This window comes from Tursiops truncatus, chromosome 11, assembly GCF_011762595.2.
Source record: "Tursiops truncatus isolate mTurTru1 chromosome 11, mTurTru1.mat.Y, whole genome shotgun sequence".
Classification (NCBI taxonomy): domain Eukaryota; kingdom Metazoa; phylum Chordata; class Mammalia; order Artiodactyla; family Delphinidae; genus Tursiops; species Tursiops truncatus.
Genome location: NC_047044.1, coordinates 53,224,303 through 53,242,213, shown reverse-complemented (window position 1 = coordinate 53,242,213; position 17,911 = coordinate 53,224,303). Strand labels below are relative to the sequence as shown.

Genomic DNA, 17,911 nt, shown 5'->3' with positions numbered 1-17,911 from the left:
TATCTTTAGCTATCCACATGTAATCGGCACTTCAGTCTTTCATTTGATATGTATCTTAAAGGAAATTTGTTTCCTAGAAGCCAGAGGGTTTTTTTTGTTGTTTTTGCGGTACGCGGGCTTCTGACTGTTGTGGCCTCGCCCGTTGCGGAGCACAGGCTCCGGACGCACAGGCTCAGTGGCCATGGCTCACGGGCCCAACCGCTCTGCGGCATGTGGGATCCTCCCCGACCAGGGCGTGAACCCGCGTCCCCTGCATCGTAAGGTGGACTCTCAACCACTGCGCCACCAGGGAAGCCCCCAAGCCAGAGGTTTCTCTTTGTTTGTTTTGTTTCTATTTTTTAGTTCAGAGGTTTTGAATAGGATGCCATATAGGTATATATTTTTCAGAGCTTTGGGATTTTAGGCTAATTACATGTAACAGAAGAAAAGTTTATTGGTTTCAATGTAATTGTTTAATGAGGATATTGTCCTCTAGGGAGTGTTCTAGATCTATTAGGTATTCCCAAGTGAGGACTTGACTTTAGGTCTTTTGATTTTACCTGACATCTGAAATCGTAAGTCTACAGGCAGCTTCATACCTCCCTGGTATCTTTTGAGTACATTATTCTCCTTAACTTGCCATTAACTTGAATTTCACATTTCTTCTTTAGCTCTTGTTTCATGCTACATCCTGTGAATAATTAATTTGGAACTTTGGTAAATTTGTTTTAATTTTGAGGCTCTACTCTCATAGATGTTATAAAAAGTAAATATGTTTTTGTTTTGTTTTTTAAAATACAACATAGAAGCTTTGGTGAAGAGAAGCGTATTATTATTATTGTAAATTTGTATGTGGTTCTAGTAGTGGACATTTGCTAACTCCCTTCCTAGCATTCATTCCCTCTTACTTCTTTCAGTGGTAGGCTGCACTCGTCCTTCATTTTCAACCCTTTGAATTTAGGTGAATTAATCTCATTCCTTGCTCCAGGATACCTTGATTTGTTTAATCTAATTTAACCCTCCCTATCCGCACCTCTATTTCTGCCCAAGTCACATAATGCCAGTGAGTGATCCTGGAAAGGGAAAGCTTCCTCTCTCATCCTCAAGAGCTACTGGAAGAGACCTTTTCTCTCTTTCTGGATAGTGTCATATGAAGTTGTGAGGTGTAGAATGGCTGGAACTAATTTTATTGCCAAGATTGGGAGCAGCCTGAGGATGAACCTACCCAGGGAACAGGACAGAACCAAGAGAATGGTAGAGAAATGAAACTGCAGTCCTGATGACATTTTGTCAATCTCTGGATCAAATTTCCACCATATTTTTATTTTTCAGTGAGTGGGCAGTAAAGTCCCTCCCTCTGTTTAGAACTTTTCATTTGTTTATTTAGAAATGTTCATTACATAGCCCCTGTATGCTAGGCACTGTGATAGGCATTAGTAATATGGGGAGATGAATGAAATATATTTCTTATCCTCATGGGGCTTACAGCTAGAGTAGAGAAACAGACATGTCATAGGAGGAATGGGATCAACCATAGGTACAAACCATAGACAGCCCACAAAGATGGAAGGGCTTTTTGATACTTGCCATAGAAAGAAGGTGGTGGAAAAAATTATTTCTGTCACTGCTCATGGTACTACAGGAGTGCCAAAATCAGAAAAACCTGCACTATCTTCATGTTGTTAGCAGTGTTTTAATTTCAGCAAAGCTTTATTTGTCACATTACCTTAGTGTTCACTTTATTGTGAATGTGTTGGCTTTATAATTTAAGAGCTATAAAAATAAGGAGTTTATTCCTAATTTTATTTATAAATACTTAAATTTGTCACTGACTGGATAGGTCCATGAGATTTTTTTTTTTTTAACTTTTAAAAGATGTCCTTACACTACTCAGTTTTGAGAAACACTAGTAGAGATGGGTTCTGGGGGACCGTTGAAGACTTGAGACAGTGAATGGGTGGAGGACAAGATTTGAAGTAGAGAAATCTCTTAGTTTAGGTTGATAATGAGAAGTTTGAACTAAGGTGTAGAAGTGGCATTTGAGAAGAAAAAAGAGTATAAGAGATGTTCGCTACATAGCCTTTGTGGGTGATTACATTTGTGGGATGAGGGAGAAGCCCCAGGTGTCTGGTCAGTGACTGGATGGGTGCTGCTGCTGTTCGGAAAAATAAAGATTATAGGAAGAAGAAATAGGTTTTTCTGGGGCTGAGGTGGAAGTTGGGGGTGTGTGTGAGAGATAATAGCATCCGTTTTGAATATTTGGAATTTAAGGTGCCTTTAAAATATATAGGTTAATAAATCCTATAGTTTAGGAGACAGTTAAGGGACAGGAATATAATTTAGGATTCTTCAGCCTTTAGAAAGTAATTGAAACCATAGGATTGAGATTGCTCAGGAATAGTTTATTGAGAAGTGAGGCCAAGAATATTCTGTGTGCTCTTGAAAGAGGAGGCAGCATTCTCTCTTGTCTCTGCTTTTCTATACTGCTAGCTTCCATATTCAGAGTTCCTGGTGGGTGTGTCTATTTGGGTAAGCAAAGAATTTTGAGAAAGAGAAAAAAAATATTTCTTGAGAGACATTAATTTTAAGGTTAACAAATATTAAATGCTGCAGTATATTTAATACTTTTGGTTTTGTTTCCCAACTCATAGATTGCCCTCAGGAATAGAGATTTTAGGTTACCCACTGTAACTTATATCATCCCTATTCAAGTCTACAGAACTGACACTTTTTTTTTTTCCATAAGGGCCAATTCAGGAAAAAAATAACTATATTTACAATTGAGGGGCTTCTCTGGTGGCGCAGTGGTTAAGAATCCGCCTGCCAATGCAGGGGACACGGGTTCAAGCCCTGGTCTGGGAAGATCCCACATACCGCGGAGCAACTAAGCCCATGCACCACAACTACTGAGCTTGTGCTCTAGAGCCCACGAGCCACAACTACTGAGCCCGCATGCCACAACTACTGAAACCTGCATGCCTAGAGTCTATTCTCTGCAACAAGAGAAGCTACCGCAATGAGAAGCGTGTGCACCGCAACAAAGAGTAACTAACCCCTGCTCGCCACAACCAGAGAAAAGCCTGTGCACAGGAACGAAGACCCAACACAGCCAAAAATAAAACAAATAAAATTTATATTTAAAAAATTGAGTAGTTCCCCTATGGATATATAAGTATCTAATCAGAGTAGGGGTTGCTTTTAAAGCAAGAAGTTAAAGACTCTTCTTCACACAGACAGTCTCTGATAAATAGAAGGAAATCTGGGCTAAATACTTGCATTTATACAGGACACTTAAAGATGTAGGCTAGGCTGAGGTATGAAGTAGCACTGCAGTGAATAGGGGGACGGTGATATACAACTGTTGTCAATAAACATTGATAGTGGAACTTTCCAGTAACACAGGGTACCTATGAGAATAAGATCATTCAGTTTCAAAGTTTGACAATAGAAAGTTGGATGTAAAAAATTAGGAGCTGTGAGATAGTTCTAATTATATCTGAGGTAACAAATAGTCCTTTTGGTGATTTCTTGAGTCTTTTAATGAAAATACTGGTTATATATCTTTTAAAACACTTGTTACTTTGGAACTACTTAAGGAAAAAGCACTCATTATTTTCCTTATTGTGTGTACATATAAAATATTTGTTAAATATATATTTTTCATAACTTGTTTATGATTCATACATGGGTCAATTCTTATTTATCTGAGGAAATCAAAATAGTGTCTGGCAAATTTGAAATCCTTTACCTGCATCTAGCATCCACTATGCTACACTGCTGATTTTGGAAACTGACTAGAATTCAGGAAGTTAGGACAGATTACATTGGGATTTATGATGGTTTAGTTTGATCAGTCTCTGTTGATCCTGAAATAGAATGAAATACTGAATTGAGCATATGCAGGGTACATAGGGCCTTAGTAAGGAGGGGGAGAGTTTGAACATTTGAAAATGATGATGGAAGAAAGCTCAGTGACCACAGATTAATTTCAGTTGGCTCAGTAAGAAAATTACCTAAGAGAGTTTGAGATGGTGTATGAGCATAACAAAGTATACATAATAATTTCGGTGTTACTGAACTTTTATAGTAGTAAATTTGTTGTGGTTTGTACATCTTCATAGTGTATCCAGAATCTGACCACTCCTTTACCATCTCAGTCACTATCACCTCAGGCCTATCCAGCATCATCTTTTGCTTATGTTATTACAGTAGCCTCTTAAATTTTGCTGCATATTGGAATCACCTGAAGATTTTTAAAAATACCAGTGCTTGACTCCCACTGGCAGTCATTCTGATTTAATTGAAATGGGTTGCAACCTGGGCATCAAGCTTTTTTCTTTTTTTAAAGCTCCTGGTGTTTCTAATATGCACTGCCCCCAGATAATCAGAAACTCAATAATTTTTCCCTGGAGTAATTTATTTTGACTATATTTTCCTGCTAGTAGCTATGTTCATTTAATATGGGACATTTCCATCTCTTAAAGTTGTAGAAGTGAGTTGTAGTATATCCGTTAGGCTTCTTAGCTGTGAGCAATGAAAGCTGACCCGGGCTGATTTAAGCAGAAATTAAGTTTACTGATAAAACATTGAGGGTCTCACAGAATTGGTAGAAGGCTGGATGGAGTGAGCCTTAGAAATTACAGGAACGAAGGGAGGCTGAACAGCTAAGAACCACAGCAAAACTCATTGCCAGTGAGACCATTACTGTTGTCTCTGCTGAACAGTGACTGGGTGCCTTAGATTGCACTGCTGGTTGTGCTGGCCACCCCATGCCACCACTGGTTCTGCTGCCGTCACTGCCCTTGGAAACTAGATGCTGGCTCCACTGTGGCTGTTGTCAGACAGAATTCCATCTTGTCTCTGCTTTTCTGTGCCACTAGCCTCCGTATTCATAATTCCTGGCGGGTGTGCCTGTTTGGATAATCGGAGGCTGCCAGGGTATGTGGGAAAACAAGTATCTGGCATTTTAAATTTTGAATAGTGGAAGATAGGCTCTGTCTTGCATCAAAACTCATAAAGTTGAGTTCTCCGATCACAGACAAGGGCTTCAGGTTCTTGGAAGCCAGCAAAATGACAAAGGTCTACTATACATCATATAGCCTACAGTGTGTTATTTGTTTTATGCATTAATCCACTGGTCCTCAACCTAATAACCCAAAGGACACTGGGTTCTTCCATAATTATTTTTAAACCTTTAGAGCCTGCTACCACTTGTCCCTTAGTAAACAGTAGGAGATAAAAATCAATGAACAAGTAGCAAGCAAATTAATAGGAAAACTTGAACATATATGAGTATTTATTATTTTTGGAGGTATGGAGATCAGTATAAGTATAAAATAGGCATATTTCTTGATAGTAAAAATGTCCTGAGTTTCTGTAATGGATGTTATATACCAATATTTTATGTCAACAGTGTCCAGTAGAAGTATAATGTGGGCTGAATATGCAATCCATATATGTAATTTTAAATTGCATTAAAAAAGTAAAAAGAAACATTTAATAATATATCATATTTAACCCAGTATATTCAAACCAGTACATATATAATCCAGTATATATTATCATTTCAACATTTAATCAATGTAAATATTTAAGGGATAGTTTACATTCTTTTTTTCATACTAAGTCTTCAAAATCTCATGTATTTTTTATACTTAGAACACAACTCAATTCAGGCTAGCCACATATAAAGTGCTTAGTAGCTACATGTAGCCAAATGGCTCCCATATTGAACACCACAGTTCTGTGGCATAGTGTAAAATGCCATATGACTTTCAAGTACTGCCAGCTCAACATACTTATGTTGAAGTGATTGAGACACCTTATGAAAACTGAATGGGTGTTTAAAAAAACGCAATCTAAAAGTAGTGACAGAGTTCTTAGTTATTCATTCTCCTAATTCAAAGCAGTTTTACTTGATTTTGCAGTGTTTTGCAAATTTTTTTTATGGTTGAGAGAGAAGTGTGAAATGGGAAAGAGAAACCTAATTTTTTTCATTAGGCTTTGTTTTTGTTTATTATTTTTTATTTTCTGAAGATTTAAATGTGAGAGACTAGGGATTCCAGGTGCATTTTTTTTTTTTTTTTGCGGTACGCAGGCCTCTCACTGTTGTGGCCTCTCCCGTTGCGGAGCACAGGCTCCGGACGCGCAGGCTCAGCGGCCATGGCTCATGGGCCCAGCCGCTCCATGGCATGTGGGATCTTCCCGGACCGGGGCACGAACCCGTGTCCCCTGCATCGGCAGGCAGACTCCCAACCACTGCACCACTAGGGAAGCCCTCCAGGTGCATTTTAAGGCATAGAAAGGCAACATGCTGTAGTGCAGAGTTTACATGTGAATAATCAAATTAATCACATTTTATTCCATTTAATGTGTGTTTCACTACTAGGCTTTAGTATCTGAAGTTTGGAAAATAAAAAAATAATAGTGACTGACTCTGTGCTTGATATTTTATCATATATGATTTCTTTTCCCTAGATAATTCATGTTAATAGTAAGTTTTATGTTCTAATTATTTTTATTCTTGCAGGCTGCTGAATCAGGAATAATAAAAGTTAAAACAATAGCTGCACGAAACACCGAAATTTTGGCAGGTAATTTTTTTGCATTAAAAATTCAACAATTAATGAAAATTTGACTAATAGTAAAAGTAGAATCTTAAAACCCATGTTTTTTTTATAGCATCTCTTTCTTATGCCCCAACATGCTATCCATGATAATAAAGAGCATGTGAAAGTCCCTAATTTATGAACTAATTGGGTTTCCCAGAGATGAATGCTGTACGATTCTCTGAAATCAGAAAACTTAAAACTACTAACTCCTTGAAGGAAAGGATCTTTCTTACTCATCTTTGTATTGTCCTCCACCTCTTATCAATCACCTAAGATACATCTTACCCATAAGAGACATTTGATTAATATTTGTTGAATTGAATGGAAGATTGGTTCTCAGACCACCTTCTAAGACCTATTTTATCTTTAATACAATATAAGGTCATAATATAGCATTAAAAATTTAGTAGTACTATATGAGTTTTGAGTCCTGAGACTAAGACAACATGGTCATGAAGAAAAAATGGGAAAAAACAGAGAAAAGTGTTTTCTTAACATTCTTTTGATTGACCCTGCTTTTCAGGGAGGAATTTTCAAGAGTTTCTCTCTGGCACCCTTTTGATACTCAGTCTGCTTCTTTCTTTTCCTTGGTGCGTTTCTCTTCTTGCCTCAATAATGAACATGGAAAAGAAGGAAACTGGCATTTTTTGAGAATCTGTTACATGTGAGGCATTTGGGCCACTCTTTCTTATATGACAACCTTGTGGGGAAATACTCTTATTTAATAATAGAGCAAATTGAGATGCAAAGAGATTTAAGTTACTGGCCTAAGGTCTCATGGTAAGTGGTGGAATCAGATTCAAATCCCAGGCTGTTCAGAGCCCATGTTCTTCCTGCTGCAGTGTGCTGCCACGGTATCGTGAGGTTTTGACACTATGTACTCCCTCCCAAGTGTTTATATTTAACCATTGCTTACTTCGCTGATCCTTCAATCTGCATTTCCAATTCCAGTAGTGCTATTGGTCTCAGCTAGTTATAGGAGAAAAGCAGTCCTATTAAGTTAATTTACACAAAGTCCAAATAGTAAAGAATCTCTTTAACTCTCTTAAGTCTCTTTACATTTTTAAAAGAATACCAGTAAATCCCTAAATGGTGGAATTTCAAACAGTATTACAAAATGTAATGAAGACTTAGGGGGCAGTTTAGGGATGACAGGTGAGAGTGGAGTTCACTTGTCAGCTTAGGGTTAGCCCTGTTAAGTTGCATCTGTTTTTCACAGCTTCTCTGATTTTGAATATTCTGACAAAACACCAAAGAGTTTTATAACATTATTCACAGCATTGGATAATGCTCTGTGTGCATGTTGAGAAAAGGGGTATAGTGAAGTGGTGGGTAAAGGCACAGGTATGTATGGTTGGATTGGGAGGATGGGCAAGTGGGTTTGGGAGATGCATGTTGGGTTGATTAGCTACCATGAGGAAATTAATGTTTCAAGATAAATTATGGGCCTGGGTATTTTTAAGTTGGAGACATCATAGTCCAATCATATTAGAATATCATTACAAATATTTACGTTTGCTACTGTCATTGCTGATATCATGGTAAGTCCTTAATCTCCAATAATAGAAAATTTCATTAAGTCTGTAGTTGATAGAATTTTTAAAAAGACTGATTTCTTCAGAGAATCACTGTCTGTTACAGAGTTCTGTACCAAGTAAAGTGTCTAATTCATATTAAGGACAAGTAAGAAAAATTTTGTCTCAGTATGAGTTTAATATATAAGCTGGCTATTAATTTCATTTTAATTCAGTTAGCTTTATTTAAATCAAGTTAGAACAAATCTTTATGCACATACAATTAATAGTTCATGCTATAATATCCATAGCATCCAACCATGTACTTGAGGAGCTATATTAACATTTAAACTTTTTTCTAGTATTTTAACCAAGTATTTATAGCAATTGCTAAGTAAAAATTTGTAGATTTTAGACCACTGTCATCTTGAAAAATCAAAGGCTCCTAAGAAAAAGGAAAGAGTTTAAATTTGTCAATATGTCATTTCTAAAGTACTTAATTCAAGGTATAGTTAACACCGAGAAAAATTCTTAGTTAACTTTTTTATTTCCTGAGAAGTGTTTACTTCTCTGTAGTTCTAAAGACTATAGGTTACTACTTCTGTGCTGTAATGGATGTTAAAGATATCAAACAATTGAGGAGTCTCAAATGAAATGAGATACTGAATTCTCAGATATCTCTGCATATTCAGAAAATATAAAAGGTTGCTATAAAAATCAGAACCCTTAATTAGGATTGACTAATCTGATTAAACAGTACTTAGCATAGATTTTAACCAACTTTAGTTTTCTTAGATTTATTTTCCAAGGAAAGTTTATTTACATTACAGAATAAGTCTTTGCTTTACATCTCCCCTTCTTTTAAGCATCCTCCTTTAATGTTTATTTTTCTTTGTTTTCACTGCTGTCATGAATGCTGACATAAGTGGGAATGCTATGCCAGGTAATGTCAGCATCGATGCAAATATACAGATCATTATCTCAACATTGCCTTTTTCTTTAAAGATAAAACTGCAAATGAGAGATAGCAAGCAACATAAAGTTTTTCATTTAGAAGTCCAGGTGCCTTAATCTTACATTTGACTGCCATATATTACAAATTGTTTTTATTATCCCAGCTTACAATAAATATACTTGAAATTGACTGAGAAGGCTTGTGTTACCCAGAAATTACATAAACAGAGAATCTGCTATTTTAATAAATATTTGAAACAAGGAGCTCAATGAAGTTGTGATATTTTAAAATTGTATATTTAACCCCTAACTGAAAACCATAACAGTTACATCCACCTATGACTGCTTTCATCTACTGTCAGTATGCATAGAGAATTTTTACATAGATAATCATTATGTATGATTTGTGTTCTTCTTTCCTCACAGTTTCCCTCATCCTTTTCATATCTACATAGTCTTATTACTAAAAGGTCTCTAATTTAAGTAGCAGTGAGTAAATATACTTTGGAATTTTTTTTCTGACATTAAAAGGTAATTTGTTGATTTTTTTCAGTATATTTTATCAGTACATATACTTGTGATATTTTGCAGACATCTATAGAATATATCATATAACATATTCTTAATAAAGAAATAATTATGTAAGAATCACTAGAGGAGATACGAAGATGGGTAATATAATTCACCTGCAATCTATATGTTAATACAAGAAATATATTTGAAAAGTATGTTTGTGCCATTCGTTCTGTTTAGCTTACCTGCTCCTCCATTTACTTTTTGGAGTTCTTTGCCAGAAATTTTCCCTTCCAGATGACATACTTCCTGAGGTCAGGATCAGTATCTTATTCTCCCTTATATTGCTAGTAGTTAGCACATTACATGGGAAATAAATAGTAAGCCCTCCTTAAATATAGGCTAATAAATGAGTCACTCCAAAATGCAAGTAAGTCTCTGAGTTCTGCCTCTAGTATATTTTTCTACCTTTCTTTAATTTTTCATGTTATGATTATTTGAGTACATGAATTTTGTCATATTTAGTTCATGTCAGCCAGTTAATAGAGTAATGAAGGAGACAGACCCTAAACAGAAAATTCTGAGGCTGTATGGTAAATGCCAAGATGGAAGTATAGATAGGCTTGTTACGAGAACATTGGGAAGGCTCCTAACCCAACCTGGGAGTCTGAAGCTGAGTCTTGATGCTTGAAAAGGAGTTAGCCAGGCAAATAAGGTGTAGAAGCTGTAAGTAAGGGAAGTTACTTAAATACATGCGGTATAAAACAGTTCGATCTATTTGGATACACTATCCGACTGTTGCCATTGTGTAACTTCCTGAGCAGCTTGATGGAAAGAGTTTGAATCAGGAAGGTGACACATTCATATTAATATTTTTATACTCTGTACATTACTCTGACAGCAGTGTGAAAGGTATATTTCAGCGTATCATCAGTAAGACAGAGGTTTGTTGGTAGACTATTCCTATAATCTGGGATAGAAGATACAGGGGGCTGTACTTAATGCCTTGCTCACAAACTGACCTAATGGGTCAGAGAGATTTCTCTGCCATATAATGTGTTCTTATTTATTGTTTTCCCCCCTTTTTAAAAAAACATTAAACAGTTTTAATTTGTATCCTGCCTTTTATAATATTATATCATATATACTTTTTTTTTTTTTTTTTTTTGGCGGTATGCGGGCCTCTCACTGTTGTGGTCTCTCCCATCGTGGAGCACAGGCTCCGGACACGCAGGCTCAGCGGCCATGGCTCACGGGCCCAGCCGCTCTGCGGCATGTGGGATCCTCCCGGACTGGGGCACGAACCCGTGTCCCCTGCATCGGCAGGCGGACTGTCAACCACTGCGCGACCAGGGAAGCCCGTATATATACTTTTTTTGATGCCATCTTTTCTAATTTTTTAAATTGTTCCATATTTCATCAAGTGATTGTAGTTTATTTAACAATTCCTTTATGTTAGACATGTTTCAATATTTAGAATTATTTCTTTAAGGTACATTTCTAGAAATGAAATTATTAAATTAAAGGGCATGAACATGTTCTTAGAATTTGTCATCATACTGCTTTCTGAAAAGGTAAAAGTTTATGCCTTTACTGACAGTATGTGAGTATATTTTTATAGCATCCTTGCCAGATTATTATTTTAAAAAATCTTTTTGGTAATTGAACAAGCAATGGCTTCTCATTTTAATTGACATTTCTTTTTAATGTTGAACAATTTTTTCTGAATTATTAAATTATTTTCTTTTTATTATTACTTTTTTTTGGAGTTTTTGTGTTTTCTTTATCAAATTGAGCTATTTATATAGCAAAAATATTAACTTCTCATCATGTTTATATCATATTTTCTGCATCATTTACGTTTTAATTTTTTATCTAGATGCTTTTAATTTTTACATAATTTAACTAATTTTTCTTATTTGTTGCTCTCCACTTAGGCAGTCCTTCTCCTTCCACATAGTTGATAATCATTTTCATTGTCTTCTAGTTTTTCTATGGTTTGATTTTTTCTTTATAATATATGGGGTGACATGAGGACCTAGATTTTTTTTTCTTTTGCAAAATTACTAACCGATTGTACCAACATCATTCTTCCTTTTCCTGTAATGTACTTTTAAGATGAAGCTGCTCATACTTTTATTTGTCCTCATGTTGAATCATTTAAAATATTTTCAGACATTTTGAACCATTAAAATTTTTTTACTGTTAGAAATATCAGTCTTTCCCATAACTAGATTTTAAGGGTTTTGAGGGTAGCAATCATGTCTGCATCACATTTTATTTCTTTCACAAGAATTATAATATGTTATTTAATGACTGTTAAAATTTATAATAAAACTTTTATTAACCCCTATTAGTGTGATTCATAGTAGGGTATCCTAGTTTAATTCTTTTTTTCCAGGATAAAAACTGCAATTTTGCAGTGAAACTGCTCAGAGCAAGGAAACCCCTAGGATATGGGGACCTGCTGGACCTCTTTCAGGTGTGTGAAAGTGCATCATTTGATCTCACAGTTATAAAATTTGGAAGTAAAATATATTTATCAAACACACAGTGTTATTCTGTTAAAGGAGTTGTGCTTCTTAAGGGACTTAGGTAGAAATTAAACTTTTTTTCTCCCCACCCCACCGCCCACCCACCAAGTTTTGATTAAAAAGAGTTGACCTTTTCCTCTTTTTTCCATGGAATGATTTTTTAAAAAATGGTTAAGGCAAGATGTCTTTATATTGCTGCACAGCCTTTTCCTCAATGTGGTTTCTAAACTCTAAACCCGTAGGAAGCTTTTTATGTAAAGCCACCTTTAAGTGCATGTAATTAAAATTATTGTTTATAAAGAGAAAGCAGCAATTGCTCAATTAGAAGAGTAGAGTTAATTTCTTCTTCTTAGGACCATTATGACATTTAACAGAAGAGAAAAATAATTAGAAACTTCTAAAAAACGATCTTTATATTACTTCATTGTGATCTAGATATGGTAGATATGTTTCCGTTTTTCACATTATGCTTCAAAAAACAGAATAGATCAATAGGTTTTATTTTTTGGTTGTTCTTCATCATCTATTCTGGATAACAGAAATTTCCTTTGACCAGTATATTCTCATATAAACTGGGAGAAAAAAAAGTAGGAAGGGTACCTTTGACTTACATTAAAATAGAGTTAAAAATTACTTTTATTATTAGCTTAACTCAGCTTGATAGATCCAGATAACTGTGACTGACATGTATACAATATTTCAGTGTAACTCACCTTATTTTATTCATTCTAAGATACACAGTTTTTTCACATGTTAATATTCCCCAAATTGGTATGCATTTTACAATTAATGGCATCTTAGAATCACTGTGGGCCAGATAGTGTTGTAGTTGTCTTTTTCAGTGCATGTGTGAACTTGTTCATACTGTCACATCAGTTGAGTTAACGGTGCATTGTTGGTATCATGTAAGTTTCATTGCTATTTGAAATGTCACCCTAGTTGTTGTGCAAAAACTTTCTGTTAACATCTTATGGTAAGGTCGAAAAAAGCACCACCATCAAAGCCTGCAGAATGGGTGTCATTAGCTTAGAAGAATATCTCAGAGACAGTAGTGAAGTACTCTCAAGCAATGAGGCATCCTAAACAAACAATCCAATTAAAAATTGGACAGAAGATCTAAATAGACATTTTTTCCAAAGAAGATATACAGATGGCCAACAGATACATGAAAAGATGCTCAACATCATTAATCATCAGGGATATGCAAATCAAAACCACAATAAGGATATCACCTTATACCTGTTAGAATGGCTCTTATCAAAAAGATAAGAAATAACAATGGCCTTCTTGGCCTAGAGTATGAAATTGTGAGGAAAAAGTATAAGTGATTAGAATGCATCATATCATAGTTTAATTGGCAAAGGTAATTGGCACTGATTTTCTTTCTGGCGATATGGGTGTGTCTTAAAAATCATTGTCATCAGAGCCTCTATGAAAGTACATTGTTTTTCTTCATTCATCTGAAGACTTCAGGCAATTGGTTTCTATTAGACACTTTTGACTCTTTTAATTTCCATTTGCATCAAATGCTGTTTACCTTAAAGAGTGGCAGCATAATGTTGTGGGAAGAATAGTGAACCAGGGATTAGAAGACATTTTCAGTTTCTGGTTTTACCACCTACTTATTGTTTTACTTGGTCCAAATCATACCCTATAAACTCTATATGAGTATTGTGATACTCAAATGAGAAACACAAGTTAATGTAATAACAATTATAAGTGCCACTTGTTAGTATTGAAAACTTATATTTGCCTGAACAAGATTTAATAATTTGGAATGTTCTGCAGAGTTAAGGATGGCCTCATACTTCATTGATTCTGGCAGAATTGAATATAGCAGGATATTTACTGCTTCAGAATAGTATTTTTTGAGCTTTATTGTCATCTTTTAATCACTCATGTAAAATGTTTTGTGACATTGTTATGGAAATTTTATGTCTCTGGTTTTGATTCAAAATCTTTATGAACAAGAAAACAAGGAAATAAGGCAGGGGAGCTTTTTTGAAAACACTGTTCTTTGCCAGTCATATTTGCCTTCTCTTAGCTGTGCTAAATCAGTGATTTATACTGGCATACCGAGGGACTTTGCAGAGCATGCTGTAGTAAATAGTAGTCTTTATTTGCCATACCATAAAGGGAGTTTTGGGAGAAGAAAGAAGGGGATTTAAGTGATAAAATTAATGTTAACACTAGTTTTACACTTTTAAAGGTGATTCTGGATGACTTTCTCACGATTTCTTTTGAAAAACATGTTAAAACTCAGATTTCTGTGTCTTTATTACAATTCTTAACGTCAAAAAATAATTGATGGATGTAGTACATTTGAAAACAAATACCAAACACATAAGTTTAAAGTTCTCTTGACTTGGAATTTTATGTTATTTATTCAAATTCCCTGAGGATGACAAACCTGTCTTGTTCATCTTTGTGTAGCCATTCAGTAAGTGTGTATTGATTTAATTTCATTTTGTAAATTTAATTATGTATAATTCAGTTTGTGCATTTTCTAATCTTTTACATTTTTGTTGACATTTTAAAACTTCTGAAAGTATTGGCTTGGTAGAAGGAGTTATTTTAAGATTTGGAATTACAGCATGTGCATCCAATTAGTTTAAAGCAATATTTCAGTAATAAGAGGAGTAATGTTATTGTTTTTAATGAGTTTACTTCTTGAAGAAGAAATTAGAGCCAATGAATTCAAGGCATATAATAAAATTCTAGGGATTTTCTGAATATTCATTCAGAAATGTGGTGGGGTTGATGTATATACTATTTTTAATTACTTTTCTGCTCTAGAATATGAATTCTTATTCCTGTTTTCCCTTTTGCACTATTGAAGAAATAGAGTCTTTCTCTGACGTGGGATAGAACTTCTGAGAAATTGCCATTAAAGAGTTTATAGAAGAAGATGGAGGAGAACCAAAGGAGTGTCAGGAGAAAGGCATGGGAGAGCTGAACTTAAGGGGGAGTAGATTAGATACAGAGTCTGTAGTATTTATGTGAAGTATTTTAACTCTTACTGCTTGATTTTTATTTTGGTATTTATTTTACATTAAGTGACTTTTTATTAAGATTGTCATTACTGGTTGTAATTATATAAAAATATTCTTATTTATGAATTATGTTTAAAATTTTATTTTATATGTGTTCCAAATAAAGCATTGAAAGAGAACAGCTCAGAGGTTGTTCAGCCTTTTCTAATGGGTTGTGGAACCAAGGAACCGAAGATCACTCAGCTATGTTTAGCCGCCATTCAGAGGCTCATGTCCCATGAAGTTGTGTCTGAGGTAATGTGAAGATTTTATCTGAACTGTGCACTTACAAATCAAATCATGAGTTTTCATAAGGAGAGAATAAAACATACCTGATATTTTAATGTACAATAGTGCTTGAAGGACATTGGCTTAATTTTAAAAGGTTACCAAATTGTCTCATTATTAAACGCTCAGAATAAAGAACGAAGTACATTTTGTCAAGTCATTTGTAATCTAAGAATTCATAGTTCACTAATATAGATGAAATCTTAAGAACCAAGCAAGTTTTCAATATCACTGACGGAGAATATTATTCATAAATTATTTTTTAAAAGGTAGGAGAGAAAATCATGACTGTTTGCTAGATTATCTGAACTGATAATTTGTTGTTCGTTAACTTAAGGCTATTGTTTGTATCTGACCTTATGACGGTAAAATAAGGAAAAACATTTCATCACTATGAATCTGCATCACTTTTCTTATTTAAGGACCCAAACACCTATATTTTATTTGTTGACAATAATTAAAATCATTGTTTTACAGACTGCAGCTGGAAATATAATTAACATGCTTTGGCAGCTAATGGAAAATAGTCTTGAAGAACTTAAGCTGCTTCAAACGGTTCTTGTTCTTTTAACAACCAATACAGTAGTTCATGACGAGGCACTCTCAAAGGTAGGAAGCCTGTTTGTCAAAGTTCGTAAGTGCTTTGAGACAGTATTTGAATAAGCTGACTGAAAGAGAAAAGCCTGGTGCTGTTTGAACAGCACCTTTCCTGTAGCTATTGCAGTAATGCACATTGCATGTTAAAAGCCATCGGTGCTTTATTTTTCACAGGTTAGAAGTGAAATTAGGTTAGGGTGATTAAGCAGAGCCCCTTGGATATAGCTGACAGGCTTAGTTATGAATAGGATGTGGCAGAAAAGGAATAGAGAAAGAGGAAAAGAAAAAAAAATGTGTTTTGAGGTATCAGTGTTCTCCACAATTACCTTGGGTATTCCTGATAGCTCTCCCTTTCCCCCTTTTAAAAATAATTTCACATATATATGTTATGTAAGCCAGATAGTTTAAATCTGTCCCTTAAATATCTGGAAAAATGTCCTTTTGGCATTGATACATTGATACTAGGTAAGGCTGCATGTATGATTGCATACATTGATACTGCATACATTGATACTAGGTAAGGCTGCAATATTTCTCATTCCTTTCTTATTCCCACCCTCTTTAGGAACATATAACAGCTGTTCTATTATTTGTTTCACTCTTTAAAAAGTTTTTTAAAATTAAGAAATATTTCTAAAGAACAGAAAATACAGCAAGTAATATAAAAACCAGTCTTTACTTAATGATTTACTATTTAGGGAAATTGTTGGAATTTCAGTAATAGTTGTATTATAATTTGTATGCCTTTAAGGATGGTTGACTTGTAAAGTAGCAAAGTATACCATCACAGTATACTGTATAGAGACTATATCTCTTTTCTAGTTATTCATTTGATGTTCTTAGGATATAATGAGATTTTACTTAATTGCAAATAGCTTATTCTTTTACCCCATACCTGCTTTATAAAATATTTAATGTATTTTTATATATATGTTTGTTGTATATAGTTCCTCTTGGTTTCTAGCTATCAAATTATTGTTCTGATACATATATTTAAAATTTTATAAAAGGTTATCATTTGACCTACCCAAGCAATAAGAACTGATTATAGTTTTATAAATAAATATAGGATTTATTTTGGTATTTTGGTTAATTTGGAAATGTAATATTTGGGGATGAAAAATGAAGTATAAAGAAATAATATAAAATTGGGTAATAGGAAAGCTTCTCTATAACATGTACTTTTCCTTTATGTTGAAATTTTAAAAGTGTTAGTGGTATCAAAGGCTTGCTTTCTTTTAAATGTTTAATATAATTAATATGATAAGGCATAGTATTTAAAAATACCATTATTATGTTTTCCTCCAAGAATGGCTTCTTTTAAAACTGTAAAACTTCTAGAAGAACACATAGGAGAAAATTTTTGTGACCTTGGGGTAGGTAGAGACTTCTTAGGTAGGGCACAAACCCATGAATCATAAAAGAAGCCACAGAATGGGGGGAAATATTCACAAATATCTGACAAAGCACTTTTATCTAGAATTTATTGAAAACACTCTTACAACTCATTCATAAGACAACCCAATAAAAAATGGACAAATGATTTCAACAGACACTTTACAAAATAATCTATTCAGCTGACTAATGAATACATGGAAAGTGCCTCAGAATCTTTAGTTATCAGGGAAAAGCAAATTAAAACCACAAGGAGATATTGTTACACACCCATTAGAATAGTTAAGATTTAAAAAGATTGACCATATCAAGTGTTGTTGAGAATATGGAATAATTTTGAACTCACACATACTGCTGGCAGGAATATAAAATTGTAAAGCAACTTTGGAAAACTAACAGTTTCTTTAAAATTTTAACTTATACTTACTATGTGATCTGTCCATTTCACTCCTAGGTGTTTACTTACCCAGGTAAATGAAAATACATGTCCTCAT

The 17,911-nt window shown here is 34.5% G+C and overlaps 1 protein-coding gene across 5 annotated transcripts in view; it reads left to right on the top strand.

Annotated features, from left to right (window-relative positions):
• Positions 1–17,911, top strand: part of MON2 (MON2 homolog, regulator of endosome-to-Golgi trafficking) — a 119,946-nt gene that overhangs the window by 8,499 nt on the left and 93,536 nt on the right. For 4 of the 5 annotated variants that reach the window (XM_073788423.1, XM_019918267.3, XM_019918266.3 and 1 more), the window contains exons 2-4: positions 6,509–6,572; positions 15,265–15,392; positions 15,903–16,034. In XM_073788423.1, coding sequence (XP_073644524.1) covers positions 6,509–6,572; positions 15,265–15,392; positions 15,903–16,034 — 324 coding nt within the window. Of the gene's footprint in view, positions 1–6,508; positions 6,573–11,972; positions 12,054–15,264; positions 15,393–15,902; positions 16,035–17,911 lie in introns of those variants that run through there. The other variant, XM_019918268.2, reaches the window with a different exon arrangement.